Source organism: Pavona decussata, unplaced genomic scaffold (genome assembly GCF_977016875.1).
Source record: "Pavona decussata unplaced genomic scaffold, jaPavDecu1.1 SCAFFOLD_324, whole genome shotgun sequence".
In the NCBI taxonomy this organism is placed as follows: Eukaryota; Metazoa; Cnidaria; class Anthozoa; order Scleractinia; family Agariciidae; genus Pavona; species Pavona decussata.
The window spans coordinates 2040412-2063762 of NW_028145713.1; the positions used below are offsets into that span (position 1 = coordinate 2040412).

Genomic DNA, 23351 nt, shown 5'->3' on the forward strand with positions numbered 1-23351 from the left:
ACATGTAAAAAACGTCATTTTTAGCAAGTTTTGATGTTTTATCGATAAACTCCGGTCCTCATACTAATCATATACGTAATTTAGCTTAGAGGCTGTTGTGAGTCTAGGTGCTCTGTACGCAAATTACAACTGGTGAAAACAATTTACAGTCTGCAGTCTGCAGTCTGCAGTCTACGGTCTGCAGTCTGCAGTCTGAAAATGTCATACACCGCGTCTACAGCCCGTTACCAGCGCAAAGAGCGCCCCCCCCCCCCCCCCCCCCCGCTTCCCACCCCAGACCTACCCTGGCAAGTTGAAAAGGGGGTTAATATATGTCAATATGGAATAACAGCGCTCATCTAAAATTTCGTTCAGTTTTCCTTACCCCTGATCTGAAGATACGGTAAATGGTCCACAAATACAAACTCTAAACGCTTAATGAAACACTTTTACAACTAAGAAAACGTAAGCGGCCCTCGAATAAAAACGTCCGCGCCCGCTCGTGTTCAGAGCTTCAGATACCAACTGTCCCCGCCTGTCTTACCCTGATTCTCCTCTCCTTCTCCCTGCTTGCCGTTCTCGGGTCGCTAAGTTCCATCATCATGTCGCAACCCCCGCGTTCCGACCTCCCACCTCCCCACATGGCTCCTGTCCTGTCCTCTTCCTAAAATCACAAGTCATTCCATCCGGGGCTTACCCTGTCCAAATATGGCATGTGTGACGTAACGCATCCCGAACTTTCGATGTCGTCATTTTTTGTTTTGGTGCAAGGAAGTGCTGACTTGCTTGTTTCTAGACGATTAGTCAGCGAGAATAGAGCTTTTTCTCTTTGTTGTCACTTTTAAAAGCGGATTTCAAGTTCTGGTAAAGACCCTAGCTATTCAAATGACCAGCACGGTCAAAGTGAAAGCGGGATCTACTTCAATCACTCGGCGATTCGAGATAAACTCGCGCTGTTCTTGGGAAGAGCTGAAATATCAAGTTAGTTGAACACAAGATTTCAGACTGTATTCTCGAATGATGTCTTTGGATCTTAGATTCACAATTATCTGCCTTGATTTTTTCTATGTTTAGATAAGAGAGTTTTTTGATTTGCAAGACGATTTCACTTTGAAGTACATCGATGACGAAGACGAATTGGTAAGCATGTTCTGTGTTTTGGAAGAACAATAAGCTTAAAGCATATTAAATCTCATGAAAATGCAATGCTTGTAGCTGCAATAGAACTATGCATTTAGCTATGAATTGAGTTTGTGCCGATGTGAACTTCAAAGTAAAACTAAAGATCCATGCTTGGCGTGTTAATGCTATAAAATATGAATGTTTCTGTTCGTTGCAAAATAAAGTTTACATGCGTTTACAGTATCATGACACCTTTTAAGCTTTGTGTTTCATTTCCCCCTAAACTTTAGGTCACATTGGGAACGCATGGTAAGCATTAGAATAACGAATAATATTTAAAATAAGCTTATTCCGTTATGAAATTTTAGTGTGCAGCTCCTAAAGAAACTCTTGTACTTCAACTGGATTTGATCCTCACAAGTTTTGTGTCCTCACTGTATTTTCATTTTCGTTCCATTTATTTGTTTACCGTTGAACTTCGAGGTGGTTGGCTTAATATCAAAAATAAGCACTGCTGTGGTTTTGTTTGGCTTTAACTACATTGTATCCTCGATCTTTTGCAGCGATATTGAGGTTTCTTAGAGCTTAAGACTTGTATGAGCTGAATGTTATAAAATTTATGATTTGATTCGATACTAAGAGATCACAGGAAAGATGCAAATTTTTGTGTACAATACTGTATCATAGACCCTTTGTGAAAATGGCTATATTAATATTCTTTTGTTTGCATTCAAATTAGCCCTGCTCACCTGATTCTCTAATTCAAAAATGGAAAGAATATTTTACCTTGAACGAGGCTAGTAGAGCTAATTTGAATGTACACAGCAGAAAATTATGTCAGCAATTTTTGCATAGGGTCTACGGATCTGACTTAACCACTGAGTTGGACAATGTACATACTAGAAAACTGTTAATTATAAATTTGTCTCAACTCATCAAAATAAAGCAATATGTGGCACAATTTTCAGGAAACATTGTGCATGCTAACATTAATCTTGACTAACAACAGATCCAGCGGAGTCAATCTTTGGCCATTATTGTTATGAGATAGTCAACAGCCATGTAGCCATTCTTAGAAAGTTGCACAAAATTTTAGCGCAGAGTCAAACCTGCTGTAACTCACTTCCATTGGTTTTCCCATCGTCTTGATGCATCATTGTTGATTAAAGAGCCAAATAAAAAGGACATAAAATTGTAGCTTTGTTGTAAGCTTAGAAGTGAAAGTATCAGTCCATGGTTTTGAGTCATTCTGTATTCTATTCAAGATGAAAATTACACTTTTCATTAGTTTATCATTATAATCATCGTCATCATTGTTAAATTACTAGTAAACATTAATGTGACAATTCCTTTTCTTGTTTAGGTGAACTAGAAGAAGCACTTAAGGTAAGCTATTAAGATGAAGGAATTGTTAGCTATTGAACAAGGTGATTTTGATTTTGTTGTTGTTGTTGTACACAGTATCAAAATCTACATGAAGAAAACAGTATAGAGTATTGTACGTATACATGTAATGTTATTATGAAAAATTATTTCATGTCATTGTTAGATACATGTACTTTAGTTAAAGAGGAGAGAAATACATTTTTTTGGTTTAAATCTAATTCAACAACTTGCTCATTGGTTTATACACTGTAATTTCTTTCTTTCCTTATTTCACTTCAGATTACACAGAAAACAGGGTTACTTAGATTGCTTGTGGAAAGGTCCTCTGATCAAACATCTTCAGCAGGAATTGAAAGTTTCCGGGACTTGTTAGCCGATTCTCCGAGAGAGACACCTGTCGTAAGTATTTATTACAGAAACACGTACTAAGTGTCAGAGGATAAGCAGTACTCCTGGTCACTTCATGCTGCGTAAAAACTTTCTATTCAAATGTGTACTAGGCTTTTTTTTCCATTTGTTTGTTCAAATTATTCCTTCTTTCCTTCCTTCCTTCCTTCCTTCCTTCCTTCCTTCCTTGTTCCTTCCTTCCTTCATGCAATCAGTCATTCATTTATGGTAATGTATCCATCCATCTATCCATCCATCCATCCATCCATCCATCCATCCATCCATCCATCCATCCATTCAACAATTTATTTTACTTTCTGTCTTCAGGCTCCAAAACGCAAATTTCTTTTCAACTCCCCTGCTCAGTCAGAGCCAAGAAGCACCTTCAAAACAGCAAGAATGGATGATGCAGATCCCTCAGCAGCAACCTCAGCCTCAAGTGAACCCCAAGAAGCTTCTATTGGTGCAGTGAGTTGTGATTTAGAATCACCATCCAAAAAGAACAGAATTCAAGAAGCAGAGAACAGTGCTGAAGTGAGTAATGAGGGTGCAGATGGCACAGATGTCATGCACATCACACAGAGTCCTTCCTCTTCTGGTCCAGCTCTTATTGATCAGCAAATTGACGAGGCCATGTCAGAGGGACAGTACATTCCTTTGGTACAACTGATGGTTCCACCACCATCTGGTCCACCACCGCGACCTCCACCGCCTTCCATTAAACCAAAGAATGTTCCCAAAGGTCGAACGGGCAAGAGCCATTACCATCAGCTGGCTGAGAATGTTGCAGTTGAACTAGCATCTATGAATGAAAGGCTACATCAGAAGTTGCGTAGCTCATTTGAAAAGCTGCAGGCGAAGGAAGAGCTGTCCAGTGATGTTCAGCCACTGGGTGAGATAGAAGAAGACTCCTATGTGTTTGTTAACCAACAAGGTAAGTAAAACTATTGATCTATCAATAAATTGGCACATTTTGATTTTTTTTGAAACTCCCTTCCATTTGTTAATCATAAAAAATGTTTTATTTCATTTGTTTATTTTTTGTTTTGTAACCTGTGATCTTGTGTTCAGGCAATTTGATGGCATCTGACGAAGACATGAAATTGGAGAATGCGATTCTCACTTCATCTCCTAATCAGTCTCAAGAAGCAGAAGAAGAAAGCGTTGACAACACTTCTGGTTCTCCAAAGAATTCCCTGACTTTTGATTGCAATAGCACCGATGGTCGTAATGTTGATCATGCAATGGTAGAAGAAGCTGTTCACCGCGTTGTGCAAGAGGTATGTACATGTAGGACAGATTATTTTTAACATTAATTTATAAACTAAGATAAACTAGTGTTAGATAAAGATTGAAGTATTTTCTTAAGAGCAGTACATGTACAAAAAAGTCATGTAACTACCTATTGTCCAGTTAATTTTACTGAGTCAGGGCTTGAGACTAACTTTTAAGCTTACCAGCCCAGTTGTTTCCTTTTAGCTGACTTATTGTTTATAATTAATTAAAGCAGTGAAGTAGGTCCATGAAATCCCCTTTTAACAATCTTTGTTTTAATTAGTTTCTCTTCTCTCCATTGCCATTATAAGCAATTGTTTATTTTTAGTTTAACTTGAAGTGCTTTTCAATTATTACTGGCCAAACTGCAGGTTAGTGAAAGGGCAAAACATTTTAGCCAAAACTGAATTTGTACAACAGTGTTGTCTGTGTTTAGTTGGCTACTGTTAGTTTCGAGCCCTGTCTGTGGTTAGCTGGCTACTGTTAGTTTCGAGCCCTGTCTGTGGTTAGCTGGCTACTGTTAGTTTCGAGCCCTGTCTGTGGTTAGCTGGCTACTGTTAGTCTCGAGCCCTGTCTGTGGTTAGCTGGCTACTGTTAGTCTCGAGCCCTGTCTGTGGTTAGCTGGCTACTGTTAGTTTCGAGCCCTGTCTGTGGTTAGCTGGCTACTGTTAGTCTCGAGCCCTGTCTGTGGTTAGCTGGCTACTGTTAGTCTCGAGCCCTGTCTGTGGTTAGCTGGCTACTGTTAGTCTCGAGCCCTGTCTGTGGTTAGCTGGCTACTGTTAGTCTCGAGCCCTGTGAGTGTAAAGATACAGTACATGTACATGTACTGTATCATGTACATGTAAAAGGGAACATTTTAGGAATTCTCTGACTTGTTTATTTAATTTAAGTTGTTGATATATATTAGCTGTCATATGTGTTTGGAGGGGGGGGGGGGGTTCCTACTGTAATTGTGTTTGATGTAGAAAGAATGCGCTCCTAATTGCATTTGGAATCAAGATTGTATGGGACAATGAATAGATCTAGTGGGACAGATTTTGCAGGGGCGGATGACATCATCAACAACTTGCCAAAGGAGAGAGAGCCTAGGATCAAGATCATTGAACTCACTCCCTTATCTCTTATTTACAGAGGTTATTTGTTTATTTCATTTCATTTTCTATTTTTTATTTTGATAGTCTCTACCACTCATGGTGGAGCAGACCTTGAAAAATCTTCAAGGACTTCATTTAGCTGATCAATCATCCAGTTCTTTGCCAGTTCAAATGCTAGGAAAGCAAGCCAACTCTAAAGGTGAATCATGAATTAAAACTAAGTTATTTCTTCAATTCTACTCCATGTTTTTACCTACATGTACCCAATTCTAAATATTACTGTAGTCCTGTGTATGTATTAATTAATATTAATTGAAGGGTCCAGTGGAAAGTGCGCTTAAGTGATGATTTGGCCTTGAGAATCCAAATTGGTTTCTCGGACAAAAATGCTCCACTTGTTATCACATTGGAACCTTTGTTTTGCTTTAAACGGAGGAAAGGGAAATCATTTCAAGCGTCACTTTACAGTTACCCCAGTATTTAGCCTAAGTCATAAGTTTGTTGGGGGGAATTCAAGCTGTTAGTAAATATTTTAAAATCACAACGTCAGTATCGATCTACAGTCATTTCTGAAACAACAACAAGCATGCAGTCTGCATGCATGCCAATTCAATTGGAGCAAATTTGTAGACTTTTCACTGGGTGCACATCAATTAAGTCTCTTTTTGGAGAATTTACAAAAATCTTGTCCCTTAAAATGACATACGTACATTATGGTAAATCTCAGCAGGAAAATAATTTTGAGCTATTTTATACCAGCCTGTTTCTTTCATAATATAGAGTTAGTTTTTCTTCATGTTTGTAAGTGTTATAAAATTACATTAATTTTATATTAATAGTGAAAAGCAGGCTTTTTGCCAGCATGCTAAATTGGAGAGAGGGGGTAGCACAATGGTGAGAGCACTCGCCTGGTACTAACTTTGATTCCCAGACTTGGCGTCACTTGTGGGTTGATTTTTTTTGTCCTTGCTCCACAAGGTTTTTCTCTAGACCTGTGTAAATGGTTTTCCCCTCCCCTCGAAGACCAACATTTCTGAATTCCAATTAAATTTGGAGAGTGTGACCCCAGTTAGTGCTCTGTGCTAAAGAAATGCATTTAACACTTGAATCAAGTGATTTTATTTTTTACATGTACCTTGAGCATTTAAATGGCCAGTTCGATTTTCTTTGAAAGGGTTCACATAAAAGATTTCCATTATTTTGGTTTGTACCCTCTGAGTACGTACAAGTCCCTCTGGCTACTGTGTAAGCTTGTTAAAAAAGAAAACAAACAATTTTGGAATTTCAGTAACAAAATGTTTTAAATTTGCTGGTATTCGTAAATGAAATGAAGAGCAGTTTGTTGATTGGCTGATGTCTAAAAATTCTCTGCTTGGATTTTTGTCAGGCTCAGTTGTTCACAAAGGGATCTTCTGTGCTGAATGCAATCAAGCTGTTATTGGAATCCGCTACAAATGCTGGTGAGGATTAAATAGTGATGTACATGTATAACTGTGTTCATAATTTTTATCTGTCATTCCTCGTAAATTGGTTTAAGGCCCATTATTGTTTAGGCTCCAGTATACATAATGGGTTATTCCAGAAAAAATCCACACACCCCCCCCCCCCCCCCGACGGATGGGGTCGTTTTTTAACCCCCCCTCTCACCTGGATTTCCTGAAGCACAAGACCCCCCTCCTGTCTGGATTTCCAAAACAAAAGATCCCCCACCCGCCTGGATTTCCGGAAAGAAAAATATTTCATTTCATTTATTTTAAATATAAAATACGCACAACCACGCCTAGAAGATGTTCTTTTTCAATTTCTAAAGCTTTTGCTAATATTAAAAACTCTATCGCGTGGAACTCAAAAAAAAAAGGAGGAACAATGCGAAAAAGCGAACGAGTTCATCCTTTGTGCCCAATGGACAACACCCATGGAATCTTAAAACGGCACGCAGAAAACGCACTGGCTGCTTGTTCAACTGTGCTACGGACGATGGGACTTCAGAGAGGTTACCACTGTATATGTTGCAGGAACCGTCCAAGAACTTTCTCCTTCTGTTGCTTTCGCAATAACTTACGTTTCCAAAAGTTTTTTCGAGGTACAGATGGCTACAAGTTCCTCTCGAGTATTTACGACGAAGAGGGAATGTTTGGACCAAAATTCTTTGGAATTATCTTCTTCAGCTAATAGCTCTGCATCCTTGCTTGCACAAGTAAAAAATTCTTCCGCCTGACGCAGTGGAATCCACGCTAAGAATGCAATGGCGGACGTGAAATTACACAACGGTGGCGTGCTGGGTCTGGTACGAGTAGAAATGTGTCAGGCGTTTCAAACTCTTCGTTGCAACAATGTTGCGATGGTTCCTTCTTTACTATCTTGTTGTTCGCGTTTTCTGCTATAAAAGGACCTGCGAAGGACCTTAGATTATCATTTATTTTAGGTGAGAAATATGTGAACAAAATATTTCTATTATTTTCAGGGTCTGAGAGCGCTGAAGTGTCACCGAACTAAACGTTCGAATTGCGAGAACTATCGGTCGAAATGACTCCTGCAGAAGACTTTCTTAAGTTCAACCCCCCCTCCCGCCTGGATTTCCAGAGTCTTTGACCCCCCCTCCAGTGAGAATTTCCAGAATCCCATCCGTCGGGGAGGTGTGGATTTTTTCTGGAATAACCCAATAATAATAATTAATAATAATTCAAACATATTCATACAGGATTGCTGTATCAGTTTTAAGAAGAAAACCACCATCAATGCAGGTCCTGTTTACTATATTTTATCCTGGTCAAAGGTCAAACAAACCGTGTCCCACAAAGGCCTGCATTCACATACTGTAGATAAGAATTAAACTCATCACCAATAGATGAGTGTGGAGAAGGTGCCTGTAAGGTCTGTGGGGGAGCTGCAAGCATGCGCGAAGGGTAACCAAGACAACCCTGTGAGCGGCAACCACCCAGGCACTGTCACACTGAATACTCAGTGGAGTATTGAATACTTACCAATACTTACCCAGAGGGAGGGGAGGGATGGGAGCACAGCTTTTTCCTGTGATTGTACATGCGGCACAACAGGAGCAAAACGGTTGACATCAACAGGGGAGCTGTAAATTTACTGAGGCCCTGCAAAACCCTTGGGCTGCCCCACCTAAATTAAGGGAATAGACCGCTGGCCAGCATTGTCTTGAGTTTAACCTTGCCTAAATTACATTTAGCCCCATATAAAATTGCCAAAAAATTAAGACCATTTCTCTCAATTATTTTATCTGCAGTTTTTGCACAGATTATGACCTTTGTGAAGGCTGTGAAGGAAAGGGTGGAATCCACAATCCAGATCATTTCTTCGCAAAACTGCGCAATCATGTGCCTGGCATTGGGCGGAAAAATGGGGAGATGGTACCAGTGCTGAAGAACTTTGTGTATCGGACAGCCCTTAAAGAAGAAAGCAAGAATGAAAAGAAGGAAGGGAAGAAGAGAGGGAAAGAGGAAAGAAAGGATGAGAAAAGAAGGGATAAAGAAGAAAGGAAGGAAGAAAAAAGAAGGGATAAAGAAGAAGGGAAAGAAGAGAAGAAGGAACGGAAAAAGGACAAGAAGCTCTCAAAGGTAGCTAGACAGGAAGAGAAGGACAAGAGAGAACTGAAGAGAAAACTTAGACAAATGTAAGTTCCTTCAAGAGCTCTGTAAATGTCACAAAGTGACATTTATTTATTTCTATTTAAGGATGGTGCCTACTAATACTGAAGTATTATTGCGCGGTTTATGACTATGCAGGAAAAGCAGATCTTAGCAAGGGCTATTGGAATCCAAAAAGACAAGTAGGGGTAACCATGCATTTTTTAGAAATAATTAAGCCACAATTATTCTAAAATGCCTTAAAATTCAAAGCAATGTATAGCGGTTTTTTTGTTGTTGTTGTTGTTGTTTTTTTTTTCCTTCGAATTGAAGCTCTATTATCTCTCAAAAATGCATGGTCACCCCCAATTTTCATTTTGGATACCAAGAGCACTTGCTGAGTTCTGCTTTTTCCGCGTAGTTTTAAACTGCGCAATTAGTAGGCATCACCCATAGGAAACCCGAGTATCTCGAGATGCACAGAACGTATGTGCAGTAACAAAAGTAGGCACCGTCCGTAATGAAGTACACTATACTTGTAGGTATTCCCTTACAACTACACAAAAATATTTTTAGCCTCCTAAACAGACACATGAACTTGGTTTTGTGGGTAACCACTTGCATCAACAGCGGGTTTGACTGTTCCCTTTTCAACTCTGTTAGTCAAAGAATGTTAATTTGAATTTGTTCCTTTTAGACATGCATGTAAATGTAAATTGATGGGTTTTGCTTCAGCCTTTTAGCCAGGAATTGACAGCTGGGCTTCCTAGAAGCATGTGTTCTGTAAAATTGTTAATTGATTTAGTGAAGATTCACTCACTATTTTGTTTCAAAAAGTGGACATCTACATGTACAGGACTCCTGGGCATTTAGCTGTTTTGCTTCCCCATTTTCATGTTGAAGGCAATGTTTTTGATTTGTACAGTAAGCGGTTTCTTTCTAAATGGAAACATTGTAGGTTTGAATGATTGGCATGATCATGCTGTACACTTCTCAACAAAAAACACGAATGATTTGAAAGGGACATGAAGTAAAAAAAGAAACCTGATTAAACATACATGTATTAGGACTTAAAATTAAGTTAAGGTAGTGATACATTGTATGCTCTTTTCCCTACAAAATCACAATTTCCTTCCCATTTCTTAACAGCCGCCATGAGAGAGAGTCGGCCACTGCCCTAGAGAGACTGCAGAACTGTCTGAATGCTGAGTTTATTGCCGATGCAAGCATACCTGATGGAACAGTGTTGAATGGAGGACAGAAGGTTAGTCAACAGAGAAACTTTTAAGGAAGCCCTTCAGAATTCAATAATGAAAAATCATGAATAACATTGTGATTTCTACCTTATTACTATTAAACATCCGTACACCTTTTAACTAACTTAATTATTTGAAGGCAATACTTGGGGAGGCCAGAATGACACTGTTTTCTTGTAACTATGAAAAATCATGAATGTTTCGGTTCAGCAATTCTCGCATGTGTCAAGGATCAAGTTAACATTTGAGCAGTTAAGTGTACTGTAAGCTTTCTTACAGCTGTACTAGTTTCTTTTCGGTCTCCACACCACTTTTTCTTTGTAACTTTATTTAAATTATTTGATTGTGTCTTGTTTGTAATTTCTTTGTGTGGCAAAATAATTAAAAAAGCGAGTTTCTATAATTATTGTGCTTGACATGTTGGGGCCCTTCATGCTTTAAAGAAGCTGCTTTCTAATCGGGAACATACATTGTAGTTAGTCATCAGGCCCCAGTTGTTCAAAAAGCGGATAACTTTATCCACTGGATACATGTAAGTTACTATCCAGCGGAGCAAATGTACTCCAACTAACGCTTTTGGCAAGTTTTCCACACAATCCCATACTTAAATTTGACATATGCTTCTACTCTATCCACAAACTATAGGGCTACCGTGAAAATCTTGCACACATTTCATTCTGCCAGATAGTGAACTATCCAGTGGATAAAATTATCCTGGCAGTGACCTAATCAAGAAAAGGCTTACCAGGATGATCCCTTGTAGCTGCATTCAAACTTCTATTTACGTGTTAACTAATGAAAGCTGGTGGTCAGATAACAGTTGGTTATAATCTGTCTAGTAATGAAAAGTAATATTCTTTTTTGATTCAGTTCTTAAAGCGCTGGATTGTGAAGAACAAAGGGCGTAGATGGAATGCTAGGACTGTGGTAAGTAGATGTCTTTTTTTCTAAACCTTTAAAACTATGAGTAAGTAGAAGTCTTTCCTCCCCTCAAAAAACATCGGTATTTCATTGTACAATGTATATGTATTATACACTTACCAAATTATGTTAATTCACCACAGCTGCAGTGTGTAGAGGGTAACATCATTGTAGCATCAGGAGAGAATGTGGTGGAGGTTCCTTCCCTCAAACCTAATGAGCAAGGTGAACTGGCTGTACCCTTCATTGCACCAGCGGCACCTGGCCATTATGAGAGGTGCGTGCATATGTATTTTTAATGAAAATTTTCTTTGTATTTGCCACTTCTAGACTCGTAGAAGGAATTTACAATAGGTGAAACAGTCGGACACCAAACGGTTCATAGACTTTCCTCAAGTCATCTTCTTATGCACCGAAAGATTCACCGACAAAAACAGACTTTACGAAATCTAAATGGTTCATTTCAGCGGAGATCTTTGTGGATGTCCTCAATCACCTCAGAAATGTCAGATTTACATGTAGTCGTAAAGGAAATCTACAGTTTTCTTGGGCAAAATGTCAGCTCAAGGGCAATACATCCTTAACGGTGCAAAAGGTCAGCTGTAGTAAATTTTGGGAATAAAATTCAATTTCCTAGAACTTTGTGCAACTTAAATTTTCAGCTAGGGTATCATCCAAACAGATCAAACTTTAAAAGGACGCAAAACAATCTGGAAATGTATACACAGGCTACAACATTTTAAATAATTATTTTGCTTAAAACACTCTTGTTGCTGAATAGTAATGTGCAGCTGGCCATTGATTGAAATGATATTGGGCCGTTTTCAATATTGTCTACTATACTGGATTAAGAAAAATGGATGAAATCCTAAGGCTACGATCTTGGTCAGTTAAAATGAAAAATTAACATCACCACCCCCCCCCCCTCCCAAACTGCGGGTAATTTTTTTTTTAATTCCCTCCAAGATAATCTTAGACAGTTGAAATGAAAAATTAACACCACCACCCCCCCCCCTTCCCCCCAATTTCAATGATGTAAAAATGGCACGTTTTGCTTTGCTCAGGAATTCATCATTGATTTTGGGGGTACTGGGGGGGGGGGGGGTTAATTTCTTTATTTATTCCGTCCAAGATTGTAGGCTCAGGTATTGAAAAGCACTGTTTTTGGTACTATTTGCATTGTTTTATGCTGTTGAAGGAAGTTGCTGGACAATTATTTGAAATGAAAACTTTGAAACTTTGTGAAACTTGAAAAACTCAGTGTTTAGAGGTGAAAATGACAATTGATTGCATTATGTACCCAAGTGGGTATGCTTTTTGCAAGTAAATTCTTATCATAATTTGTAAATTTGTTTGTAGCAAGTGGCAGTTGTGTCACCACAGTATTCCATTTGGTCCTTTGTTCTGGTGCCAGATTACAGTAGAAGGAGACAAGGTGCAATGTGAATTGGCACTGAAGGAGAAGTCACCAGGTATTGAAAGAACAGTGTAAACGTAAACTTATTACCGCTTATAAGCCAAATGAAACAAATACAAAACAATGGATAATTGAGTAAAAAGAGGAGCAGTGTTCAGTTCAACAAAGAGTTTCGCACAGTCAGAGTCAGCCTGTGTAACTAAGTTGACTTTATGACAGTAGCCTTCCTGTAGCGTTCCTCTTTAAGCCTAAACATGAATCTATCTTTTTTCCTGTTTAGAACCAGCAACGTATGACAACACCTCCCTGGTGAACAGCGCATTCACAGAACACAACACCTCCCCTGTCAGGAGACTTGTGGAGGATATAGTTCCCCAAGGGGTGGTGACTGAGGAGGCAGCTGATGCTTCAGGATCAGATGCGTACCTGAGTTCTGAAGATACCACGGAGTTTGAGAAGATCCCAATGCCATTGGAGCCTGTGCTGGTGGCAAGTCCAGCTATTCAGGTGGCGGACCTTGAGTGGGATATTACTGGGTGTGATCTGACTGCAGAGTCTAGTGACAAAGCTGAGATAGAAGAGCTTGTGGTTTGTGCAAATGAAGGTAACTGCCGGCTGTTGTGTTGTAGTACCAGGGGGGACTATCATTTAAAAATGACGGGTTGAGAGCACTGTTTGAAGAGGCCCACAAGGTCAGAAGCCGTGCAGTTAGGAGCCCAACGTGTGAAAATATTCTAGGCGCTGCTTCAAAAAAGGAGCAAAAGCTTTTGTGTCCCAAGGTTTCCGGGCTCCTTTTAGGGTTCATTGTCAAGCCTTTTAGGGGGTGAAATTTGTAAATTGGTACTCCTTAGGGTATTGATATGACCACCAACAGCCAGAAGTCAGTGGGATTTGCCATGTGCTGGGAAACAGGTAAAAACCATACATGTAGGTTAGAACAATCTATGCTGTCATTTTTGTATGGTAGCCCCTTTCCCACTCATTTCCCCAGTTGGGAAGTTGGCCCAACATGTAGATAATTGTGTGGGTAAATTTAACAGTACATCTATATCCCTAACTCAATATAATATTCTTGTTTGCAGATGGTGCAAGTGATGCTGAAAGTATTCTCAGTGATATGTCCGATGAATTCATGGTAGTTCCCGTCCCTCCCTGTTTTGATCCAGAGGCACCCCTGACTGCAGACCCTGCCCATGTGACTGTCAGCATGACAGAGTACAAGCAGATGACAGAGAGTCAACAAGGTTCTTTCTCGTTGAACCTGAGTGGTCACACCTCACTTGAAACTAATCTCAGGAGTGGCCCTGCCAGTGCTTCCTATGCTGACCAGAGTATTGTTACCAGTGTTGCGACAACATTAGAGGTTGATCCTGATGCAGTTGAAAGAGGTGCCACCAGTGTTGGGATAACATTGGAAGCTGTTTCTGGCTCTGATCAAAAGGGCATCTCCAGTACTGAGGCAACATTGGAGATGAATTCAAGAGCAAGTATGGAAGAGGAAAATCATGTTTTTGATCTGGCCAATGAAACAGTGCCGCTCCTTCCTGAACCGCTGATTCCTGAACCAGGACAGGACACCCCTGCATCAGTGGAATCACAGCCTGCTGACTTGAGCTGTAGCCCAGTAGAACCTCCCATCACCCATGAGCCACTTCCTGCTCCAGAGTCAACACTGGATGGTGGCAGTGATGATGACGATGACGATGATTATGATGACGACGACGACGATGACGATGATGATGATGATAACGATGGCCCAGCACAGCCAGAAGTGAGTCCACAGCCAATCGCAGTCCAGCCTGTGGCAGGACCAGATGAGCCGCCTCCAGTTGCCTTGCAACCGGAACCTTCAGCCGCAGTCAATGTAGTCCCAACCACCGTAAGGTCCAGTGTAGAGGTCTACCACGTCCCCAGCAGTAGCGGCGATTTTCCATCCAACGTTGTGTCTGATGTACTTTCCACTGCCATAGATGCTGTAGCTAGTGCTGGCAGAGCTGTCATGACCACCATGGAAAAAATGCTTGACAGTGGTCCAAAGCCCCAGACCACTGCCTCTTACAACCCCGATCAAGGCTGTGAGATTTCAGTGAGTTCGCCAGCAGAGAGTGACGAGGCTCAAACAAGGGTAAGTTGGTTTTTGCCAGCGCTTTTCTGCACCTCACAGTAAGAAATGTAAACTGTGAAGTGAACATTAGAATATAAGCGATGTAAGATTGTGGTGCTACATATGTTTGGTACTATTGTGTTACTTTGTACTGTTGAAAAGTTGAGAGTATCTGTGGCTGTCCACTTTTCTTTTTGGCATCTTCTCCAAATCTGTGTCTAATATAAGAACGTACAGTGTAGTGACGTTGCGGCAAAAGTTCCTACTTTATTAATTTTAATTTCACACTTCAGAATCAAGGGTATTTTTATAGACGTGGGGAGGTCACAGACTCCAATGCACCTAGGCAGGTTTTAGGGACCTGGAGACTGAGGGTTTCCTCTTTAACCGCAAACGTCGGTTTGGAGTTCGCCACTTGTACATAAACCGTACTTAAGATTGAGTGTTACTTTTTACCTATGCATCATGGAATACTCGCGGGAAAACAAGATGGCGGCTGCAAGGAGGATAGTATCGATGCATGCACTAATGAATCGGAGTCAAGTGACTTTTAGAGGTTTGCGGGAAACGAGGAAAAACTTCAATCTTAATGTCCCCTTTGATAACATTTTGCAAAAACTGAGCACCGTTTTTCACAGTAAAATCGGGCTTTCAGCCCATGCAAGAATTTTGTTTAGTCAAAACGGATAAACGTATGATGATCTAACTTGACTTGTGGAGAATTTGGGATGGTGCATGTTTCTCTCTCCAGCGTTCACTGTCCCTGAAGCTGTTAAATTGTGATTTTTAGGAACAAAAGAACAGTAGAATCTGGACGACTCGAACCGTCCGGGGAAACACAAAAGTATTCGTATTAGCAGAGAATCGGGTAAGAGAAGTTCAATTAAATTACCGTGACAAATCGATTAAGTGTTGTAGGGGCATTTTTACCTTGTTTTAGTGTCACCCTGAACATCAATACTTTACTGTTGCGTAGAAACTAGTTCATGTATAGATCATCTTTGGCTGTAGATAGTAAGGATGGAAATGGGTTGCAATTGAAAAATTGGTCATTTTTTGTCAAGTGTTTCCCTTGTGTAGTGGGCAAAAATCGCTAAAATTGACTTCGGTTTGTTGTTCCTTTAATCATTGATCAGTTCTGCTTCTTTTTTCATGTATTAGCAAAGTTACTTTGTGAAAGGTTTGTGTAGACTAATTTTGACGAAAACACAGCAAACTTCTCCGTGACAATGCTCTTTTAATCTGCAATAGAGTGAAGCAACGACACTAAGAACCTTCGACAGCATTCAAGAAAGTCATCATTTATTTACCACACTCCTTCATTGTGTTGCCTAAGACTGACATGTATCTGCTTAAGATGGCAATACATGCAAAGCGTTTGTTTGCCTTGCCGTTGTTTCCGGAGGGGGGTGGGTGGGGGTGAAGGATCTTGTTCATAGTTCAAAACAAGAGCGAAAGAAACAAACTCTATTAACAACTTAAGTTAGGGTTCGAGTTTTCAAGATTCTACTGTTATCACGATAGTTTTTTTGTGAAAAACATGCCCTTCCCATTAAAAGTGCTTGAACCAGTGTATATTTAAGCTGCATTGCACCCACAACAAGTGGATGGCTGTGTATTGCATGTACGGTACTTCCTTTCATCTAATGATGTTTCACCCCTCCCCTCCACAGGATTCCTCTGAGGTAGAGCCGGTAACCTGGCCTCCAGGTCGATCCCCAGCCACGTGCCTGGACTGTCTCATGGAGATGGGCTTCTGTGATCGCAAACTGAATGAAAAGCTACTTCAGAAACACAACAACAACGTGGCTCTTGTAGTCAACGAGCTTCTGTCTTTGACTGATAACGAGTGGTCCACAAGAAGGCACTAGTTACACGATTTGCTCGCTCTGGGAAACAGCTTGCAAAGCCAGCCGATCTCTCGCTGCATTTTGTCTCGAAAATTATATTGTCACGCAATTGTGTCACATCAAGTAACGTGTCGTGTATTTATCTGTTATGAAATTTTATCAATTGATGCTATTTGGTCACATCTTTTTGTCATGAAACCTGTTGCTTTATGTAATAAACACGAGGAAGAGTGTTTCCTCCGATTTCCAAACACCGAGAAATAGGTTGGAAAAGCGAGGCGCAGCCGAGATTTTTTCACCAACTTCGAGGCGTTTGGAAGTAGGAGGAAACACTCTTTCGAGTGTTTGATATAGCTTCTCAAACTATTGATAATTCTTGGAAAAAATTCGTAGCAAAAGTTCACAAAATGTTATGATAATTAAGATCGCATTTCCAAACCTCCTTCACGGTAGTGATTTGCTTTGTTTTGGCTTGATGAATTATTAATGATTTGAGAATCTGTTTTATTACACCTTGTATTCTGGGGTGACAAACCAGCGAGAAAGGAAAGGCTGTTTTGCATGTTGCTGTCTAAGTCTTTTTTCTTTACTTAAAGGTGTGGTGTTTTATTCCACTAGCTATCTTGAATTCGGTGTTCTTTTGGGGTGTGCATTTAAATTTTGTGGTTTTCATATGGAAACGTATCTGCAAGTAAAAGAAGTATCGAGAGATTTCAGACAAACATTCTTTCGAGTTTGGGTAGGAGAGATCGGGGAAAGCTGTCAACTGACTTGGCGCTATAAGAAAACCAGCGCTCTGTTTACACTCAAAATCGTTTGTTACCAAGTGTATGAAGTAAAATTCGCAGTAGTATGAATGGAGTTGTTTGTGGTGTGGGTGGTCTACTGACTTCCAACAGGTCAAAAGGTTTTCTCTTTTATTGCTTTACTTGCTATCGAATTAAGTATATTCACGATTTTAATTCAGTGTGCACGCTTTTCAGAACTTGATCTTAAATGTATTTAAAAGTAGATTCAAATATAAATCAATCAAAAAATATCATCTAGGCAATCTAAAAGGTGGGACGTCACTGCAGTTTAGAAACTGTGTATGTTTAAATGGGCCATGTTAATGGAAAATTGTAAATAAAGCTTAGAAATTTGGGAGTACTGTTTCTGTCTTCTGTGCTTAACAAAATCAAAGTGCACTCGTAGCGAAACCGCACTACCATTTTTTTTCCCTAAATCCTACATTTTGGACTGTGATGCATGTTCCTCCGTGTTGCCGGAGCACTTCCTAAAAAGAGCGACGAAACTTTGGTTTGATCCATTCGTGTGTATAAGCTAGGTGACTGTTTGAACATCTAAGGCTTCGTAACTTTGTACATGCCGTAATGACCATACAGCGGACAAAATTTATAAGAAATCAACGTTTACCTCTTGGTTGTTCACTGTCAATTTCCTTAGGATATCATGGTGTTAATTTCGTGGCAGATCATCCAAACGTGCTTCTTATGATTAAAGTCTCATAACTTTCAGAGCTATTGACAATGGCAATAGTTCCATTCCCTTTAGCAGACATTTCTGACTCACCAGTTTGTAGAAAGGAAAGGAGAATAAAATTTGAATCTCTGGTCATTCGTGCCCAATCACCATTGATTTATTGATCTTGATTTGAATGGTGCCATTAGCTGTTTCAACTGTGACGTTTTGATCAAGATGCATCTGAGCTGTCTTTGACTCCAGTGTATTTACCTTGGAATGGGTCAATATGGCACATTTTGTTGAGGCCGTCTCCACACTGTTTAACCACGACCTGGGTAGACAATCAGGATTCACATTTAAAGTTTTTGGTAAAATGCATCCTCAACACAAAACTTGTCCAGAAGAAACAGGATTTGTTCACTTTTTGGTCTGGTGTCCTCAACTAAGTTGCTGTACTTAGAGCCATTATTGGACGATTTCTCCTAGGGTTGCCCTCAAACCTTCAAATGATTGGTCACATCTGTGTCACATTCTCTGACACTGAGGGTATCCAAGACAATCCCAAAAGACCGCTAGAAAATTCTTTGTCAGGGCGTTATTTGCAATAAAAAAAAATGATTCCTTAGGGAGTTTTTCGACACGCGGAGATCCCTAGGGACATCAACGGGTGGAAAATGCCGAATTCAAAATTTGGTCATTTTTTACCAAAAACCCTGGACTTGCCCCTAGGAAAAAAGTCGACCTTTGGACCCCCGTCAAATATTATTTAAAAATGAATCAGTGTGTCCGAAAACGTCCCCCGAGACACTTTTTAGGCCTCCCAGGGGACCAGGGACAAAGAAATAGCCCACAAGAGATGAAGTCAGGGTGAGGGTTAAACAGAAAGTTCTTTGTCAGAGCGTATTTGCACCAAGAGAGGATGTACCTTCATCCTCTCTTGTTTGCACTTAAGAATGACTCTAAAGGGATTTTTCGACACGCCGAGATCCCTAGGGACATAAGCATGTGAAAAATGCCAACTTCACAATTTGGTCATTTTTAACCAAAAACCCTGGACTTACCCCTCGGAAAAAGGTCGATTTTAGGACGAAATACACATATTCTTTTAAAAGCTTTCAATCGAATCAGTTTGTCCGAAAACGTCCCATGAGAATCTTTTTAGGTTCCCAAGAGAGTTTAACGACACGCGGAGATCCCTGAGAACATAAACAAGTGAAAAATGCCGACTTCAAAATTTGCTCATTTTTGACAAAAAAAAACTGGACTTACCCCTTGGAAAAAAGTCGATTTTTTGACGACATACAAATATTATTTTAAAAGCTTCCAATCGAATCAGTGTGTCCAAAAACGTCCCCCGAGACGCTGTTTTGTTTCCCAAGGTACTTTTAGGACACGCGGAGATCCCAAGGGACTTAAAGGAATGGAAATGAAAACTTCAAAATTTGGTCATATTGACCAAAAACCCTGGACTAACCTCTTGGAAAAAAGTCGATTTTTGGGCGAAATACAAGCATTCTTTTAAAAGCTTCCAATCACATCAGTTTTTACGAAAACGCCCCCGGAGACACTCTTTAGTCCTCCCAAGGTACCAGGGACAAAAACATAGTCCACCAAAGATGAAGTCAGGGTGAGAGCTTAAAAGAAAATTCTTTGTCAGGAAGTTATTTGCACTTAAAAATGATTCCCAAGGCAGTTTTACGACAGACCGAGATCTCTAGGGACATAAACAAGTGAAAAATGCCAACTACAAAATTTGGTCATTTTTGACAAAACACCCTGGACTTACCCCTTGGAAAAAAGTCGATATTTGTACTAAATACAAATATTCTTTTAAAAGCTTCCTATCGAATCAGTTTGTCCGAAAACGTCCCCTGAGAAACCTTAACGGTTCCCAAGGGAGTTTTACGACACGCGGAGATCTCTGAGAACATAAACAAGTGAAAAATGCCGCCGGACTTCAAAATTTGCTCATTTTTGACCAAAAGGCCTCTCAAAAGAGTCGATTCCTGGACGAAATACAAATATTATTTTAAAACTTTCCAATCGAATCAGTGTGTCCAAAATCCTCCCCTGAGACACTCTTTAGGCCTCCCAAGCAACCAGGGACAAAGAAATAGCCCACAAAACATAAAGTCAGAGTGAGAGTTAAACAGAAAATTCTTTTTTAGGGCGTTATTTGCACTTTAAAATGATTCCCATGGCAGTGTTACGACAGACCGAGATCCCTTGGAAGATAAAGGAGTGAAAATTGAAAATTTCTAAATTTGGTCATTTTTAACCAAAAACCCTTGGAAAAAGGTCGATATTTGTACAAAATACAACTATTCTTTTAAAAGCTTCCAATCGAATCAGTTTGTCCGAAAATGTCCCCTGAGACTCTCTTTAGGCCTCCCAAGCAGCAGCGACAAAGAGATAAATGAAAGTGAAAAATGCCGACTTCAAAATTTGCTTCCAATCGAATCAGTGCTTCCAATCGAATCAGTGTGTCCAAAAACGTCCCCTGAGACGCTGTTTTGTTTCTCAAGGTACTTTTAGGACACCCGGAGATCCCAAGGGACTTAAAGGAATGAAAATGAAAACTTCAAAATTTGGTCATTTTTGACCAAAAACCCTGGACTAACCTCTTGGAATAAAGTCGATTTTTGGGTGAAACACAAGCATTCTTTTAAAAGCTTCCAATCACATCAGTTTGTACGAAAACGTCCCCTGAGACAGTCTTTAGGCCTCCCAAGGTACCAGGGACAAAGAAATAGCCCACAAAACATGAAGTCAGGGTAAGAGTAACACAGAAAATTCTTTTTTAGGGCGTTATTTGCACTTGAAAATGATTCCCATGGCAGTGTTACGACAGACCGAGATCCCTTGGGAGATAAAGGAGTGAAAATTGAAAATTTTAAAATTGGGTCATTTTTAACCAAAAACCCTGGACTTACCCCTTGGAAAAAGGTCGATATTTGTACGAAATACAACTATTCTTTTAAAAGCTTCCAATTGAATCAGTTTATCCGAAAACGTCCCCTGAGACTCTCTTTACGCCTTCCAAGCAGCCAGGGACAAAGAAATAGTCCACAAAACATGAACTCAGAGTGAGAGTTAAACAGAAGATTCTTTGTCAGGGCGTTATTTGCACTTAAAAATGATTCCCAAGGCAGTTTTACGACACGCCGAGATTCCTAGGGACATAAACAAGTGAAAAATGCCAAGTTCAAAATTTGATCATTTTTGCAAAAAAAAAAAAACCCTGGAGTTATGCCTTGGAAAAAAGTCGATTTTTGGACGAAATACAAATATTCTTTTAAGGTGACTCGGTCCAGTTATATTTTGGTGGTACCACCCTACTTTGAAGCTCTCTGGTATCCCCACCTTTACTTTTATCGTTAGTCTAACACATAGAATGTATAACATATAGATCAATCTACAATATAGCAAAAAAAATTTGGCGATCGGAGTAAATGTCACGTGGTTATAGTGCCACGCCCCTTTGAGGTCTGAGTCGAAATTCTGCTGTTGCCGGCTTTTTTTCCTGAGAATCTCTCGGCTACACATAGTGCGCATTAGTGCCTTGCACTGAACAAAGTTTCAACAAAATTGCAAAGATCCAATTCGAGAAATTTAGCGCTTTCCAAATTTAGGTCATAATTTATGTAAAAATGGTAAGCAAACTTTACACGATTATATCTAATCGGTATGAGATTTATTCCTTTATTTTGGGGATTTTTATAACAGGTGGACCCTTGCACGTCAGCAGAAAGCTTTAGGGTCTTGTAAATGCGCCCGATTTCGAGCAATGCAAACATATAGATATTATAGTTTTAGCTATTTGTTGACGCTTGTCAACGTTTCAGAGTCCTTCTCACAAAAAAAAGCATTTTCTTAAAAATTCGTAGTTTTTTTTCCTTCAAATTTTTTCAGGGCTACAATTGATTAACTAACTACCCGGATTCCGAAATTCATGGTCATTGAAAAACTGTGACATTATCTTCTATAAGCCCAAACTTGAGTAAACATTGAATATTTTTAGCGTTTTGGCTGAGACTGTGCTTTGGGAGTTTTCCATTGTTTCGAGTCTGTCATGATACAGCATTCTTGTTCAGCACGCGTGCAATGACCACGCTTGCCTGAGTTCCGAATGCACTCATTGGACATTGAACGCGTGCTGAGCAAGAATGCTGTATCATGACAGACTCGAAACAATAGAAAACTCCCAAAGCACAAACTCAGCCAAAACCCTAAAATCCTCAATGTTTACTCAAGTTTAGGCTTATAGAAGATAATGTCACAGTTTTTCAATGACAATGGAATTCAGAATCCGGGTAGTTAGTCAATCAATTGTGGCCCTGGAAAAATTTGAAGGAAAAAAACTACGAATTTTTAAGAAAATGCTTTTTTTGTGAGAAGGACTCTGAAAAGCTGACAAGCGTAGACAAGTAGCTAAAACTATAATTTCTATATGTTTGCATTGCTCGAAATGGCGCGCATTTAAAAGGCCCTAAAGGTTTTTGCTGATTTGCAAGGACCCATCTGCTATAAAAATCCCCAAAATAAAGGAATAAATCTCATAGTGTATTAGATATAATCGTGTAAAGTTTGCTTACCATTTTTACATAAATTATGACCTAAATTTGGAAAGCGCTAAATTTCTCGAATTGGGTCTTTGCGATTTTGTTGAAACTTTGTTCAGCGCAAGGCACTAATGCGCACTATGTGTAGCCGAGAGATCCCCACGAAAAAAAGCCGGCCGGTGATCTCTCCGTGGAACTGAAAAGGCTTTTTTTAGTGGCCATATTGTTTTAATGTTTTAGATTCAAATGTGCTGTTTACAGAAATAAAGTTAACCCTTTTGAAGCAGTAAATCAAAAGGATAAGTTCTAAGAAGTACTCGAGAGTTTAAATGATAGAAAATGGTATTGACTGGCCAAGTTGTGTTTTGCAATGCCGAGAGGAAAGGTCAAGCTTAAGCGTAAAACATTACCTGTGCTGCAGACTTTGTCGAACTGATGCCTAAACGTTACTGGAAATCCACTTCATTCAAAAATTTAAGGTTTGATTGTCAATTTCTACTTAAAGTTTTTGTGTTCATTTACGAAAGCTTTTTGTCTGTTTGTCTTTTTGTCCTCAACTATGATGATCTGCCCCGGGTCATGACGTTTTCCGAAAGCAATTTCCGGTACGTTCTCGAATAATGTAATGCAATAGATAAATAGGAAATATAGATAGCCCTGAATAGCGCGTGAGGCAGATACGTATCTGCCCCTGTCATGACGTTTTCAGAAAGAAATTTCCGCTATCTTCTTGTGTACCGTAACGCAATATTTCAATTGCGAAGGGAGGATGGCTTTCAAAATCTGCGAGGCGTGCAATGAAAATAAATCAGGCACAGCTTTTCGCGTAAATGCCAGTATAGGCACCTTGTTTTATTCGTAGCTTCAGAAAGCTTTCTTCCTTTGTGTGATGCTATGCCAATTTTCCCATCAAGGGTTTCGACATAGTTCTCAAGTTCCTT

The 23351-nt window shown here is 39.7% G+C and overlaps 1 protein-coding gene and 1 long non-coding RNA gene across 5 annotated transcripts; one reads left to right on the forward strand and one right to left on the reverse strand.

Annotated features, from left to right (window-relative positions):
* The first annotated feature begins 727 nt into the window (after positions 1 to 727).
* Positions 728 to 17530, forward strand: LOC146453761 (uncharacterized). Of its 4 annotated transcripts, XR_014859433.1 has the most exons (19): positions 728 to 960; positions 1054 to 1119; positions 1392 to 1410; positions 2465 to 2487; positions 2767 to 2886; positions 3202 to 3808; positions 3946 to 4154; positions 5328 to 5442; positions 6631 to 6703; positions 8497 to 8883; positions 9986 to 10100; positions 10963 to 11019; positions 11157 to 11290; positions 12373 to 12485; positions 12711 to 13034; positions 13513 to 14555; positions 15325 to 15402; positions 16208 to 17065; positions 17119 to 17530. XR_014859433.1 is itself a non-coding variant. In XM_085096262.1 (18 exons), the coding sequence occupies exons 1-18, from the start codon at positions 865 to 867 to the stop codon at positions 16403 to 16405; spliced, it is 3777 nt and encodes a 1258-aa protein (XP_084952388.1). In that variant the 5' UTR covers positions 728 to 864; the 3' UTR covers positions 16406 to 17530. The 4 variants fall into 4 exon arrangements, 3 of the variants coding, with proteins under 3 accessions (XP_084952388.1, XP_084952389.1, XP_084952390.1); XM_085096262.1 differs by having other exon boundaries at positions 16208 to 17530; XM_085096263.1 differs by lacking the exon at positions 15325 to 15402 and having other exon boundaries at positions 16208 to 17530.
* LOC146453762 (uncharacterized) lies at positions 16513 to 18025 on the reverse strand. Its single transcript, XR_014859448.1, has 2 exons — positions 17585 to 18025; positions 16513 to 17539 (listed from the first exon to the last, which is right to left on the reverse strand). It is a non-coding gene; the product is annotated as an uncharacterized LOC146453762 (long non-coding RNA).
* Between the last annotated feature and the right edge of the window lie 5326 nt (positions 18026 to 23351).

What these genes read in the sequence shown, in the direction of transcription:
- LOC146453761 (XM_085096262.1), top strand. Translation starts at nt 865, where the DNA reads ATGACCAGCACGGTCAAAGTGAAAGCGGGATCTACTTCAATCACTCGG. An exon ending in GGGAAGAGCTGAAATATCAA is followed by an intron (nt 961 to 1,053) that starts GTTAGTTGAACA and finishes TTCTATGTTTAG; the next exon opens with ATAAGAGAGTTTTTTGATTT. An exon ending in TTCACCGCGTTGTGCAAGAG is followed by an intron (nt 4,155 to 5,327) that starts GTATGTACATGT and finishes TTATTTTGATAG; the next exon opens with TCTCTACCACTCATGGTGGA.